Genomic DNA, 15,133 nt, shown 5'->3' with positions numbered 1-15,133 from the left:
TTCTCCTGCAAAAGCAGCCATGAAATTGTTAGTGCTAACACACCATGGAAGGGAATGGGAATCGATTTAAATAACAAAGGAATGCTTATCACTCAGGTCTGTAAAACGTACGGGAAGGACTGTCTCATTATTCTGAAAGTAAGCTTCCCACAGAGGGAACAAGCAACGAATAGGCAGTAGTGCCTGAAAGGATTGATGGGCTGGAAATCTGGCACCAAATGTGGATTTGGAAAGATCCTTGACCGTTTCATAGAATCGTATCATGGAGTGGTTTGTGTTGGAAGGGTCCTTAAAGCTCATCAAGTTCCAACCCCTGCCACGGGCAGGGACCCGTTCCACTGGAGCAGCTTGCTCCAAGCCCCTGTGTCCAGCCTGGCCTTGAGCACTGCCAGGGATGGGGCAGCCACAGCTTCTCTGGGCACCCTGTGCCAGCGCCTCAGCACCCTCACAGGGAAGAGCTTCTGCCTAAGAGCTCATCTCAGTCTCCCCTCGGACAGGTTCAAGCCATTCCCCTTGTCTTTGTTTAGATGCTTGAGAGTAAAATGTAGATCTTGAAAAAAATTGCCTTGCTCCAGAGATATGGAAATTCAGTAGGAGCTTTGGATGTCTGAGGTGGCTGCGTGTGGATATAAATGGGAGTATGACGTGGGAAGGGGGATCTGTAAGATGGAGGTAGCACGAGTATAACATTCACCCTGTGAATTTAGCTGCCAGGTCTGTGCTGTGATTCATTTGTTCAGTTTGTCGTGTCTCTGGGTACATGCTCACCTTCAGGAGTGTTAAAGATGCTTCTGCAGCTTTCCCACTTGCTGCTAATTACAGAAGGTGCTAGACTTGGATGCGTCAGTACAATTGCTGGCGTGACAGATGGGCTTCTCATCAATTTTTGTGACCAAAAAAGGACACCAGTATCCAGAATTTTATCCTGTTTGGGCTGGTATAATTCTGGCATAACTCAGTTGAAGATCGTAGGATTCATGTAAGTGATTCTAAAGAGTCATCTGCTTTTATACAGGCAAAGTCATGCCCACTAACACTTGCAGCCTGTTGGAAGACAAGGGAGGACTTCTCCTTCTTAACCCCCTTATTCCTGTATTTCTGATGCTTATTTACTTCTTTTCCCAGCTTGGGGATTACCAGAAGGCTTTTGAACACCTTGGGAACGCACTTACTTATGACCCAGGCAACTACAAGGTACGAGGAGTGGAAATGAACCAGCTGAATGATGATGAGACACCTCCTAAAGCTAATTCCAGTATCAGAGCTTTGCCATCCATAGTGAGGGTCAGCCTGGAGAGGCTGAAAAGGATCATACCCAGAAAGCTTTCTTTGAAGTACATTTCTGGGACCTTTCCCTGGGCAGGGAGTTGGATGTGTGTGGAGGCAGGGAAAGGGGAAGAAGCAGAATATGGGATATTAGATTGATCCCTTTGATTTCTACTCTGAAGTTGCAGCAAAACCAAGTGGAATGTACTTTGGAAGGCAAGTCTTCTAGAAAGTGTTTCCAAGATTCCAAGGTCCAAGCTCTGACTCTAAACACAGAGCACAGATACAGGTGGTGTTGCATTCTACTATTCCCCCATCTGCTAATAACCCTGTCTGTGCTTCCAGCTGTTGGATACAAATGCGCCTTTCCTTGGCTCTGGTTTGGAAAGCTGAGCTTGGCGTCTAGCTTTCCTCCCTGATTGTGAAACCGCTTCCCTTTTTAGGCATGTTACTTCATTTCTGTCTGCTTCTTCTCCCCTTCTGCACGATGCTAACAGTGTGGAGTACTGAAATGTGAGGCTGACAAATGATACAGGAATGCAAGGCAAATGTTATTGTGCAAACACCTTTACACTTACAAATCTGACGTGTCATGGTGAAATACTAGAAAGGCCTTCACTAATGTGGTTTAAATAAATGTGTTGTAATTGCTTGCTTTTTCCCGCGTGCATATTTCCATGAATTTTCAGTCTCAGGCAGTCAGTGTGAGCTAGGCTGGCTTTGCTGCGGGTGTCTTGCTGGAGTGTGTTTTATTCTCCACTAAACTTGCACCAGCACTATTTCTATCTGTGCTTGTCAGTAAAAAGAAGCTATTTAGTGCATAGATCTTCTCAGAGACTCAGACTGTCAGAGGTACTACTGTCACCCCAGCCCAGACCCTCAACACTTGTCATGTTGTGATGTTTCCAAGATTGAGATAGTGCAGGAAGAAGCAGACTCAAGTCCCTTCTTTCCCCTGTCTTCTGCTCAGTGTCAAGAGATTCCAGAGTCCTCACCTGCTCCCCACTGTTGGTTTTCACTGCCCCTGGAAGAGAAAACCTAAAGAAGTTAAAGTCTTGCTCTTGAGATGGCTTTTGTGTATTCACTTTGTCCTGTCGTTGTCTTCTGTATCTGGGAAAATGCAGTTCTTCAGCCTGTTGTCTTCTCTCACAGGCTACCTTGGCTGCTGGCAGCATGATGCAGGCGCATGGAGATTTTGATGTTGCCCTCTCCAAGTACCGGGTGATAGCCAGCACTGCGCCTGAAAGCCCCCCGCTGTGGAACAACATCGGGATGTGCTTCTTTGGGAAGAAGAAATACGTAGCTGTAAGTATCTGGTTTCCTTTCTTTTTAGATCTGTAGCTAACATCATGCAAGAACAAGATTCCTCTTGTGGCAGAGGCAGGAGATCTGTTTGGGAGGGCTGTGTTACAGCACATTCATTCCTTGTTTTCAAGGCTGTCAGTTGCCTGAAGAGGGCAAACTACTTGGCTCCCTTTGACTGGAAGATTCTGTACAATCTGGGGTTAGTCCACCTCACAATGCAGCAGTATGCGTCTGCTTTCCACTTCCTCAGTGCTGCCATCAACTTCCAGCCCAAGATGGGAGAGCTCTATATGCTCCTTGCAGGTATGCAATGCTCCATTATCCAGCTCTCTGTATATCCACCTTAGGAGATGCAACTCTATAGATACAGAAAGTTTGGCCTGAAGTAAATGCTGGATAAAGATTAAACTAAGAAGCTGTTCCCCAGGAGGTCATTGACAGGTATGAAGTCTTACTAGTTATTATCTCTCAGTGATGAACAGGAAGGTTAAATTGCAGTCAGATCCAGATTAAGCGTTAAAGAAGACTTTTTACATGTAAGAGTTTATGTTTCGGTTGCCTAAGGAGTGGGTGTGCATTCTCAGGACTGGATATTTTTGGGGTCAAGTGAGACAAATGTGTCAGAAATGACATCATGAGGGTTAATTGTGGCAGCAGTCCCTGGCAGCACCAATTTATTTTAAGATGTAATGCCATTCAGAATTGTCCTAAAAATTGTAGAATCCCAGCCTGGTTTGGGTTGAAGAGACCTTAAAGCTCATCCACTTCCACCCCCCTGCCATGGGCAGGGACCCCTTCCACTGGAGCAGCTTGCTCCAAGCCCCTGTGTCCAACCTGGCCTTGAGCACTGCCAGGGATGGGGCAGTCACAGCTTCTCTGGGCACCCTGGGCCAGCGCCTCAGCACCCTCCCAGGGAAGAGCTTCTGCCTAAGAGCTCAGCTCAGTCTCCCCTCGGGCAGGTTAAAGCCATTCCCCTTGGCCTGTCCCTACAGGCCCTTGCCCAAAGCCCCTCTGCAGGTTTCCTGCAGCCCCTTTAGGCACTGGAGCTGCTCTCAGGTCTCCCCTTCAGGAGCCTTCTCTTGTCCAGGCTGCCCCAGCCCAGCTCTCTCAGCCTGGCTCCAGAGCAGAGCTGCTCCAGCCCTCGCAGCATCTCCGTGGCCTCCTCTGGCCTCGCTCCAGCAGCTCCACGTCCCTCTTGTGCTGCTGCCCCAGAGCTGGATCAGGGCTGCAGGGGGGGTCTCCCCAGAGCACAGCAGAGGGGCAGGGTCCCCTCCCTGAGCTGCTGCTCACACTCTGGGGGTGCAGCCCAGCACAGAGATGGCAATGAAGTCCTTGTGAAGCATCAACTTGTGTGTGTACATTTTGTTTTCCAGTTGCTCTGACAAACCTTGAGGACATTGAGAATGCAAAGCGTTCCTATGAGCAAGCTGTGGCACTGGACAAGTAAGTCTTGCTGGTGGTTGTCATTATTTGAGTGCATTGCTTTGCCTCCCTGAACCTGTTTTCCTTTTGCATGCTCTGTTTCTGGGTCTGCTTTGACCCTAACAGGTTTGCAGGGAGGAAACATTTTTATTCCTGCAGCGCTTCAAGTGACAGTTTCAAACCCATTAAAAAAAAAAAAAAAAGAAAGAAAGAAAACAACCCCAAATTTCAAGTCCGCTCCGAAAAACTGAAGGAGAAATTCTGGTTCAGAGCAACCCAAAGCTGGTTTCTATTTTGCTGTTTAGTCAGTGAGTCAGTGGTGATGACTTTGGATTCCAGCCCTCCTTTCAGTGAATACTTGTACACAGTGGAGCAGATTCAATAGAAGAAAACCAGCCATTCCCAAATATTTTGTCCCCCAAAGTCTGAGCACGGTGTGGAGCAGTGCGATGCTCTGGGTAAAGCCTGTTCTGAATTGGGCAGAGGGAAGATTTTTAGCTTGGAGAATGTAGGCAAGAAGTTCATGCAAAGCACAGAGTAGGGCAGCAGTGTGGTCCTTTCTGCTCCAGTTTATGACCTATCTCTCTGTTTGCAGTCCAGCTCTTAAAATCAGAGCTCTTGGCTTCAGAAATGTGAAGCTGAACCTCACAGCGTTTCAGAATTTAAGACAGAAACCGAAATTTGTCTCGAATTTTCTCTCTCCCCACTTTCCTGTGAATATTTGCATACTCAGAGCCACCAGCACACTGCTCCTGAGCCAGGAACCTGTGTGCTGGCCAGAGGGCGGTGGCAGAAGCACTCTCCGTCTGCAGTGGCCACCACAAGGTGGCATGAGAAGATGCTGGTCCCTTTTCCTCTGTCCTCTCTAACGTGGGTGCATTGGCCAGGCTCAATTTGGGGAATTCTGGAAACTCCTAAGCCCATTGTAGAGGGCAGCAGGTTTCAAAACCCACTGCAGTACAGTTCTTGTGATGAGGTGCTGTAAATGCTTTCAGACATTTACTGGGAAGTACCTGGCTTGAACATGGTGCGTGCATCTGGTGCTGGGGTTCTTCATATTTATGCATCACAAGAACTACAAAGCAGGTTGAAATCTGTTTCAAACGTGGTAGGTCTGTGCAGCCTCCTCCTGGGAACCAAACCTGGGCAAACTGTGCTCAAGGGTTTGTACATGGCTTGCTGTGGGAGAACGTTTGCAGTGATGCATTGGTTGTTCCTACCAACAGCACTAAGTCCTGTTGACTCCTGGCTTTCCTACGCAGCCTTCCAGGCCCAGAAAGGCGGTGCAGGACCTTAGAAACTGCTCAGACTGTTATTGTGTGGCTGAATCCCTGTCCCCGCAGGCTTTCTTTGCTGGAATATGAGGAACTGCTTGGCTGGGATGAAGACAGCTGTGTTTGTTTCCATTGCCAAAAGTACTTGGTTGACATTGGCTTGGGTGCCGTGGGTGCCATGGGGTCTGCAGTGGAAAGCATCTTGGAAAAACCTTTCAAAAGCTGTTTCTTCTTAGTACTGTGAGTTCTAGCTCACAGCTCTCCTTCTTTCTGGGGTTCTTTAGCTATTGGCTTTTTTCTAAGTGTCAGGTTGCTTCTCAGCCCTTGATGGTGGATTGGCTTCATGAGGATCAATGAATTTGAAACTGGCTTTTCCCAGATGTGTCTGGTCTCAGCAGGGTTTTGCTGTGTAGGTTTGGTTTTGTGTAGCTTGGCTTTTTGAGGGAGATGGCGAAGAGATGGGGTTTTGATTATTTATTTGTTCATGCACTACTTCCTTTGCTTTGGCAAAGGCATTGAGGAGGGGTTTTGTGGGATGCTGGATCGGCATTCCAGCTCCACTTAAAGGAAAGCCAATGGTTATAGATGCTCTCAGATTTCTGCTAATAGTCTTAGTTCTTGCAGCACAGTCACATAACTTACTGAGGATGGATAGTCCTGGGCTGCAGGTGTCACTCCTATTTATCGAACAGTGTGAGCAGAAGCTTTCCCTTCCATGCTCCTCACAAAGGATGCTCTCTCTGGCTTGGCACCGAGTGCAGGCGCTGGAGTCCTTGGATGGCTCCAGTTATCCCTGCCAAGCTCCAGGAGAGGGCACCAGTCCCTTGCTCACATTTCTTGAGCAAACTACAAAGCATCTCTCACTGCCCTGTGTGCAGATACACGGGTTCTTGCACTCCATTTCTGTGTCAGATGATACACGTACAGTCCAAAATAAGGGGGAGAGTCAGGCTGATGAAGGTCAGAGCAGTTTGTTGAGTGTGGCTTCTCAGGCAAGGATCAGCTCTCCGAGAGCTTCAGATATCAATTACAGAGCCAAGGAGTCAGCTCACTCTTCCCTCCGGTTTAGTTTGCTCGCCCCTTGTTTGGGGTTAGGGTGAAGGAAATGGATACTGTAGAAAATAAGAACTCATGGAGTAATTTTTGAAATCATCATAGAATCCCAGGCTGGTTTGGGTCGAAGGGACCTTAAAGCTCACCCAGCTCCAACCCCTGCCAGGGGCAGGGACCCCTTCCACTGGAGCAGCTTGCTCCAAGCCCCTGTGTCCAGCCTGGCCTTGAGCACTGCCAGGGATGGGGCAGCCACAGCTTCTCTGGGCACCCTGTGCCAGCGCCTCAGCACCCTCACAGGGAAGAGCTTCTGCCTAAGAGCTCATCTCAGTCTCCCCTCTTCATGTGCTTTTCTGCATCAAGAAGGGAGGCAGCACTGCACAGGTAACAGTGTTATTTGGGGCGCTGGTCTCCTCTTTGAGTCCTTCATAATGGGTATCACCTCCTGTTCCCCTGTAACAGGCCATACAGTTTTGTGTGCTTGTACTGGGTGAATGAGGGAAGAGGTGAGGAAAACAAAATGTGAACATCGTGTTCTATAGCATGTTGGGTTGTAAAATACAGTCAATAAGCCTGAGTCTGTTCCACTGCCCTGTCCCGTGACAAGCTGCTCTCCCTACAAGCTGGGAGAGCCTGAGGTAAGGCAGAGCAGAGCTCAGCTTTCGCAGTGATGCCCCCTCACTGCTATACCTGTGCCAGGAGCAAGGGGCTCTGCCACCAGGCACCGACTGGAGGCAGTCCCAAGACAGTCCCACATGCAAGGAACTGGCTGTTGCAGGGAAGAGCCTTGCAGGGGTGAGGCGACCCACAGCATCAACTGTATTGCCAGGGACACTGGGATGCTTTGCTGAGCCCAAGTGCTGGGTCTCTTGCCAAGCACATGGGACTCTCACATTCCCAAAGAGCTCTGGCTGTGCAGCCCCTCATCTGCTTTGGAGTCACAGTGCCCGTGGCTTGTCTGTGCCAGGCAGAATGGTGTCTCCAGCTTTGCTGCTTGGGCACAGGTCTGGGTAAGTGTTACCGCAGAGAATGTGATGGATCCTGTGTGTCTGCTGCAGGTGCAACCCCCTGGTCAACCTGAACTACGCTGTCCTGCTGTATAACCAGGGTGACAAGAAGGGAGCCCTCTGTCAGTACCAGGAGATGGAGAAGAAGGTCAATGCCTTGAAGGAGAGCAGTACTCTTGACTTTGACCCTGAGGTATGTGCCCGACAGTTGTTGGCAGGAACTGAGCAGCCACACCAAGGCTGGCAACAGCCGAGGAGGAAATTTGACTTTGGAGTCCAGTTCTTGGGGAGAAATTCTGCTGATGAGATTGCCAAGCAGAGCAGGCGCCTGCTGAGAGCTGCTTGCTTCGTTCCTGCTCTTTGCAGCCCAGTGCTTCAATCAATACACAGCAAGACAAGAGTCCCTCTTAATTAAAGGAATGAATTAGTGGGGATGTTTCCCTCGAGCACCATGGCAGCGGCCAGCTCTGCCAGCTCTCGTTTTGTCAGGGGGGTTGTGGTATTGTTGATTTTACCGTTGTCTGAAGTGTTCCTGTTTACAGTGGTTTCCTCTCTTTGCTTCTTGAGATGGTGGAGGTTGCCCGGAAGATGGGAGCTGCCCTGCAAGTAGGGGAGAGCCTGGTCTGGACTAAGTCTTCTAAAGAATCTAAATCCAAGCAGAAAGCTGCCCTGTCAGGCAAATCCTCCAGCACTCAGCAACTGCTGGGCTCTAACCAGGCCCTGGGCCAAGCCATGTCCTCAGCTGCAGGCTATGGGAAAACCATGCAGCTTCCCTCAGGTACTTCTCTTTCGCTTCTCTTAAAAGTAGAACTGTGGGAGGGGAAAGGAGAAATCTCTCTTCCTTTGGGTAAAGAGTTACAGCACATGTGTGGGAAGGTATTGGCTTGCTTACACAGCAGCGGTGTCAATATTTGGCACTAACTGTCCCAGATTTCTGAGCGAAGGAAGCATGGAAAGAAGGTGCTCTCTGCGGTACATTATACTGTCCTGCCTTGCAGGGGTGTGGAGAGCCAGTGAAATTTCCCTTCCTGTCTGAGCCACAATGGGCAGGACTCCATTAGCACAGGGTTGAGCTCTTGCTCTGGACAGGGGGTGGTTTCAGAAACCAGACCTCTTGTCTCCCTTTGGAAGAGCCCAGGAGCTGCCATGCACAGAGAGGTTGCTGGAGAGCAAGGGAATTAAGGGCATTCTGAAACAATTTGTCATTTCTGTTACAAAAGTAACTGCAATTGGATTGCTTTGAAGCTGGATTACCTTTTAGTGGTGGCTCCTGGGCAGAAGCTTGCTCAGGAGATAGTATCGGTATCAGCCTTAGGAGCTTTACACTGATAGCTGTACTTGCTGCTTCTTGCTAGGGCTGGGTAGGAGCATCTCCTGAGCCACCATCATAGCCTGACCTCCCCTCACCCCTCGGCTTCCAAGGAGGAATACACTGGGTTCGTCATGGTGATGTTCTGTCACCATCAGTCTTGTTGCCTGCAGACTGAAGCAGGAAAGAGGTTGTGTAATCCGGGCCTCTTGCTTTGCTCCCCCTAAGGACCTGTTCCACTTCTCATGCATGGAACAAACTTCCCATGCAGGGAAGACTTAGCCAGAAACTGTAAAATAAAATGTAACAGGAGTTTGGGGCTTACCTGAAGGACCTCATTACCCATACCGGAGAAGGGAGCTAGTTCACATCATCACTTGTCAGCCTAAAGCTAAGTACAGAAACGGCTTGAGCACGGCAGTGTCCTGTTTTGATTTTATACTCAAAGTAGCTACTTGAACCGCCTGGAAACTCTCGCTGAGTCTGCTAACACTGTGAACTAAGAATGATGCCTGAGTATACACCAGCTTCAGTGGAACTGTTTTCCTTTCCAAAGCATGAATTAATGTCTAAGCTTGTACTGACCACAGCAGCCCAGCTGAATGAGATACTGGCTTCCTTCAGCAGAGCTTTGGGTACTGTAAGGTCTCTGCCTGAGTAACTCACAAAAGAGTTAAGTGCTATCGATGGACAGGAGAAACCTGAGAAGAACTGATAGTTGTGGTTGTTCTGCATCTCCGTGCTGCCTGGAAGGGCAAAGAGAATAGACAAAACACGTGTAGTCATACAGTGACTGTAACTGTGTTCTCTCCCCAGGTGCTAGAGCTCCAGCCCCACTTGCAAAGTCCCCCTCACTGCCTCTGGAACCAGAACCAGGCTCAGAAATGAGCCCCGAGGAAACCCCGGCACCAGCAGCGGCTGAGGAGCAGAGGAAAGAGAAGCGCAAGAGCTCCCAGGCAGTGGAGTAGGAGGGACTCTGGTCAGGACAGGCAGGTGCAGGAGCATCTCCAGGACCTGCCCTCGCCCCGTCCCTCAGGGGCTTCACCTCGCTGTCAGTCACTCTAAATACAGCACTTCCTGTTGATGATTTTAGCACGTGGTCTCTACCTTGTCCCAAGGGGTAGTTGCAGCAATTAGAAGAGGTTTCTGTGTAGCTACTGTTACTGTGGTCACAGCTTACTACAAGAGGCTGGAGGATGGAGATCCACCTATCCACAGGGTTGGCAGTCTTCAGGGGTTTGGTGTAAGCCCTCCAGAAGGATGCTGAGGTACGCTGTATGATTAGAAAAGCCAGCAGTAGTGACTGAGGATCCTGGACCCCGAAGAGATCAAACCCTTCCAGTGGCTGAACTTGTAAGCATGGGGGAAGCCCTACAGAGGCTGTAGTAAGGTCAGTGGTAATAATGCTCGGAGAGGGGTGAAGGTAGCACCTCACCAGGGCAATACTCTTAAGCTTAAGCTTCTCTGTGGGAGCTAAGCAGGTTGTAAAGCTGGCCTATGGCAAGGCAAGTGCTCAAGGCTGGCTGTTGGGGAAGCAGCTGGCAGGAAAGTCTGCCGAATTCCTCATTGTGCTGAGAAACAGGGTAAATGAGCCTCAGGAAAGCTCTGCCATTGGGGCTGGAGTTCTGCCTTGATAGTTTGTATTGCCCAGCATGGGGTGTAAGATTGGTTTGCAGGGGAAAAAACGAGCAAGCCTTTGCAGCAAAGATGATAGGTCAGCTTCAGTGCTGAAAGTAAAGTGGTTCAGTACCAGCAGCCGTGCTCAGGATGGTTTAGTTACACCTTCCTGACAGTTCGTTTTAGGGGAAATCATTTACTGCAGCTGCAAGGTGGCAGAGCAGCCCCTTGGAGAGCAGAGCAGGGAATTTTAATGCCCACGTGGCACTGGAGATGCTTTCAAAATGTTTTTACCCTTGAACAGCCCAATCTCAGCCTTCCTCTTCTCTGCTACTGTCAGTTTGTTGCCTCTGGGATTTATCCAGAGCTTGATACAGGTCCTAAACCGACTGCTTTTGGGAACTAAAGGTGGAACCGTGATACTTCACAGAAAGTATTGGGTTAAGTAGTTTTCCTCGTCCTCCCCACTGCGTACTGAGGCATGCAGAAAGCTGCCATGGCTGTGGGAAGCTGAAGCTTCAGGCATCAGTGTTTGCTGGTGAAGCCGCCCAGCTCTTTAAAATGGATTTCCTGCTTTTAGCTCTGTGCTGCTGCCTTGTGTCACTCCACAATTAACAAATCCAGCAGAGGAAGGCTAGTGATGGCAGCTGCTCTGTAGCAACAATGGAAAAGCAGCATGACCACAGCCCTGGATACATTAACATCCTTCAGCTGTGCTTTGTGCTTAGCTGCTATTATCCAAAATGACATTAATGCATCTTTAGAGTGCAACGAGGAACTAAAGTGCTATCCTGCTCCCTGGAGAACACTAGGAGAGTAGGAACCCCTCACTTTCTCCTCTGTTTTGATTGCCAAAACTGCCTGCTTATCTCAAATGTGGCTTTTTCCCCCCAGCTGTCCTGTACCACTGGGTTTGTGTCAGTGCAGCTTCAGGGCAGCACTCCTGTAAGGCTGCCCTTGTGCTAGAGTTGAAGTAAACATGAGGATTTTTTGTGGAGCCCTAGCAGAATGGAACAAAGCCGACACGCAGCAGTGGGAGCAGGTACAGTGCAGCCACTTTAGTCTCATTAACCACCTTACCTGGCGAGTTCCTGCAGCATGAGGGAGTGCCTGTGGAGAAGAGGTCAGGATTGCAGAGCAGAGGGAGGCAGGATATGGCAACTCTTAAATCACCCCCAAGCTTCAGTTCAAGATGGTCTTTCCCAACAGCAATTGATTACTTTGATCTCTTAGTCTTATCACAAAGGATGTGAAGAAGCTCCAGCACAAGGAACAGTGACCAGAGCAGGTTACAGGTGGGTGAGTGCCAGCGTTGTCAATACAGGAAGATTTTAGCTCCATCTGCTTATGTCCCTTTGGCTTTTAGAAGCTGCTTTGCCCTGCCCTCTGCTTGTTTGGAGGTTCTGTAAAGGTGTTTGAAGGAAATGCATATTTTAGTGAGAAGCTTCTGCAGACGATTGAGCAGTTTCTCTATGAAAAGGAGCAGCAGCACCTTGTTGCTTCCTGGATTTGAAGGGAGCAGAAGTGAGCTCCGTGTCTAAGGAAGCATTTTTGAAGGTGTAATTATGGTTGGATAATAACCAGAACTGCAGGTCCTTGTCCTGTCCCCTCTCCTCCCCCTGGGTATGGTGATGATGGCATTTGCATACAGTAAATTCATGGTATCTTTACGGAGAGTTTTTCTTATGTCATCTGATGATGAGAATGAGGCCAAACAGTTCTTTCAACTGGAATTAAGCAAGGGCTTTTTCAGCAGGCCTGTGCTCACTCATTTAGGGAGTTTGGAAATCACACCTTATGTTCCAAAACCTGTTTCTGGCACCAGCCATAATTCTCATCTTCTCTTTTCGGCCCCTAATTGAAATCTGAAGGCTGAAAAGAATAATGAGCTTAGTTTCCAGGGAGGCAGAAACCATCTGCTTCAGGAGGGTTTCTCCCCGTTTTAGAAAGCTGCGTATCCTCCAAGAGGTTAAATCAGCGCTTACAAGGTAGGCTGCAGCTTGACTGCCTCCCAGAAAAGAAACTCCACATCCCTCAGACAGCAACACTTGGGCCTTGTTTCAGCCAGGAGTAATGATCTGACTGCTCAGCAGCGTGGGTCCAACCCAGACAAACTGGCTTTGAGGTCCCCGAGCCAACGGGCTGCTGATTCATCATACAGCAGGATGGTGCCCTGCTCCTGTACAGGATCTGGTTTGCCCAGCTGTGGTCAGTGCCAGGCTGTACTGAGCAGGGTGGACCTTGGGTCCTACTCAACCTCCTGTTCTTGTGGAAGGTGTTAAGGGTTTAGACTTCCCCTTGGGGAGTGGGTTTCCGTTTCTGCTACAGACAAGTCTCAGTGCTGAATAAGAAACATAAACTTGACTAAAATAATAAGCTCCGCTCATAAATGCAGTACAAAAAGAAGATGGATTATAACTAGTTCATCTGCCAGGAGTTTTATGTAGTAGGAAACACAGTTCTGCTACATGGAAAGCTTAAGCACTCTCAAAGCAAACTGCACGAACCCCCAAGCATCAGTGTAGATACAGGTGAGGTTTGAAGCCAGTTTTACCCAGGCTGTGCTGATGAAGGAGCAGCTTTCCTGAGAAACTCCTAGGGGAGGTTTTCAGAGTGTGTTTTTCTGTCTCCCCCACTCGCACTTTAATGAGATCCTTCCTCCTCACCAGCATTTGTGTTCTTCAGCTGCTGAGAGAGCTCCTCAGTAAAGGCTGATGCCAGGTGCAGTGTTCAAAGTGACAGCGAGCTGTTGGGAACAGACGCCGTCCCGAGCTTCCGGCACAGAAGGTAATGGCCATGCATGCTGTTTCCAACCTGCGCACCTTCCCTCTGCTGAGAGAACATCCTCCCACAGGAGTCTGGATCAGTAACTCCCCGAGGATTCAGCCTGGTCAGCACGAAGGTTCCACCTGAGATGTTACACAAGAAGCTGCTCCATCTGTTACGGAAGAGAACTTCATCTGATGTCTCTGAACAGACCAGTCATTTCTGGCTTTAAGATCAAGATTTACCAAAGAGTTTTATCAAACTCAGTATTGCTGAAGCAGAAAGAGACAGGCATGAGGAGAGCAAAATAGGCTGCAAATAGCTTTCCTCTGCCCCATAGCACTGAAGCTTTAAAAACAAAGAGCAAAGACAACCTTTACCATTCTCATCTCTCTCTCTAGTTACCTCACTAGTTCTTGGATGAAGAGCATGAGACAGTCTTTGTTTGGAGTCTGTTCTAGCTGGTTTTAATCAATGAGTCTATAAACATGCTTTATTTAAAGCGTAAGCCCTTGGTATGATCACAGGTTTAAAACTCAACTGGGAGCTTTTACCAAAACATTAACCGCGCTACAGAAGAGCACAGTTAATACAGCTTGAACCAAACATTCACACCCAAATACTGAGGTAATGCAGGATGAGAGCAGCCCAGCTACAGCCATAAAAACATAATGCAGGTTTTTTCCATTTTTCTATGGTTCTTCCGAATGTACTCAGAAGTGGACGAGTTCCCCTACAGCAGAAATAGCAACGCAGCATGCTGTGTGACAGCAGTACTTGTGAGCACTGCTTCAGCACAGACTGCTCCAAGCCAGGGCCAAATCTCAACATGGAGAGGGCCAGTTTGGCTGCTCACTCCTTGACAACAGCATCAGTGCTCACCTAAACTGCAAGAGCCCAACAGCAAAAGGTTTAAACAACCTTTAGGGTAAGTGGAGTTCACAGAATCCCAGACTGGCTTGGGTTGGATGGGACCTTAAAGCTCATCCAGTTCCAACCCAAGCTGCTAGCTTGCTGTCACAGGGATGAGCTCATCCATTGCATCGGCAGCAAACTATGTGGGGAATAAACATTTCCAGTGGAAACCCTTCTGTCCAGGAGTACAGGGCCAGCTGAGGCTTGAGCTATCCAGCACTGTGGACTTAGAGGTATGAGTAACCCACAAGAACAAAGAGTTTTTGTAGACAAGAGGGGAAAGCAGAGATCACTTCAAGGCTGGGTTTGAAGCTTTGGTACTTTTGCAACTGTTCTGTTCCTTCCTGGTGAAGGGAGCTCTGGGGGTTTGTAATCCAGAAAAGTTTGTTTAAAAACCTCTCACCTCCCGGTGACTTGGATTTTTTATTGTAAAATACACAACCACAAACCCACAATCAATGGAAATTTCACTGCTTTTTCCCCTTGTACAGACCAAACCACCCCCAGCAGCTATATTCACGTGTGGTGTTCAGCAAGGTCTGATCAAGACAAAGCAGCTTTGCTTTGTTGTCACTACTGCAGCTGGGCAGTGGTGCAAGGCAGCTACAAGGGCAGGAGAAGGACTCCAAGAGACTCCACAAGCCACAGTGAAGCTGGGGGGGGCAGAAGGAAGTGCATCGTGTTCACAGCCTGTGAAACATGGAGCACAGACAGGCTGCTGGGCCCTGCCATCCCATCCAGTTTTGTTGTTACAGAGATTGTTTCAAACCTAAATCAGGGATAGCAATGGTGTATCCTTAACAGGTCACCCTTGTGAAGAATTAGCCTTGGTAAGTGAATCTGGGGAGCAGGCGAGGTCTCAACGCCTGATCAAAGCAGAGACAGAGCAGCAGTCAAGCTGCTGTTGAGAAGTGATGTGGTGCCAGGCATTCACAGGCCAAAGAAGGAATATTACCTGGTGGGAAAGAGCAGAGCAGCAGGAAGGGTTAGTAATAACAATGATCATCACGAGAGTTCAGCTTCTAGGTCTGGGTGAATTTTAAGCAATAACCCCCTTCTTCAGACTTGTTTATAGCAATTCTTCCTTCAAAGTAGTTTAACAAAAAGCTAATCCAGGCCTGCACGCCTCCTGTTGAGCACAAGCAGAACTTACTCTTGGACAAGTTCTGTTAGCGCAGTTATGTGATTTTAAATGGCTGTAA

At 48.7% G+C, this 15,133-nt stretch overlaps 1 protein-coding gene across 1 annotated transcript in view; it reads left to right on the top strand.

The window, feature by feature from the left end:
• Window positions 1–9,725, top strand: part of BBS4 (Bardet-Biedl syndrome 4) — a 42,310-nt gene extending 32,585 nt beyond the window's left edge. The window contains exons 10-16 of the mRNA XM_065688943.1: window positions 1,126–1,194; window positions 2,419–2,571; window positions 2,703–2,874; window positions 3,945–4,014; window positions 7,376–7,517; window positions 7,892–8,102; window positions 9,450–9,725. Coding sequence (XP_065545015.1) covers window positions 1,126–1,194; window positions 2,419–2,571; window positions 2,703–2,874; window positions 3,945–4,014; window positions 7,376–7,517; window positions 7,892–8,102; window positions 9,450–9,601 — 969 coding nt within the window. The 3' untranslated portion in view covers window positions 9,602–9,725. The remainder of the gene's footprint in view (window positions 1–1,125; window positions 1,195–2,418; window positions 2,572–2,702; window positions 2,875–3,944; window positions 4,015–7,375; window positions 7,518–7,891; window positions 8,103–9,449) is intronic.
• Window positions 9,726–15,133: the final 5,408 nt, after the last annotated feature.

The sequence above is a fragment of the Lathamus discolor genome, chromosome 8 (assembly GCF_037157495.1).
Source record: "Lathamus discolor isolate bLatDis1 chromosome 8, bLatDis1.hap1, whole genome shotgun sequence".
Classification (NCBI taxonomy): domain Eukaryota; kingdom Metazoa; phylum Chordata; class Aves; order Psittaciformes; family Psittacidae; genus Lathamus; species Lathamus discolor.
The sequence above is the reverse complement of the archived record's forward strand: the minus strand, read 5'-3'. Positions and strand labels throughout refer to the sequence as shown.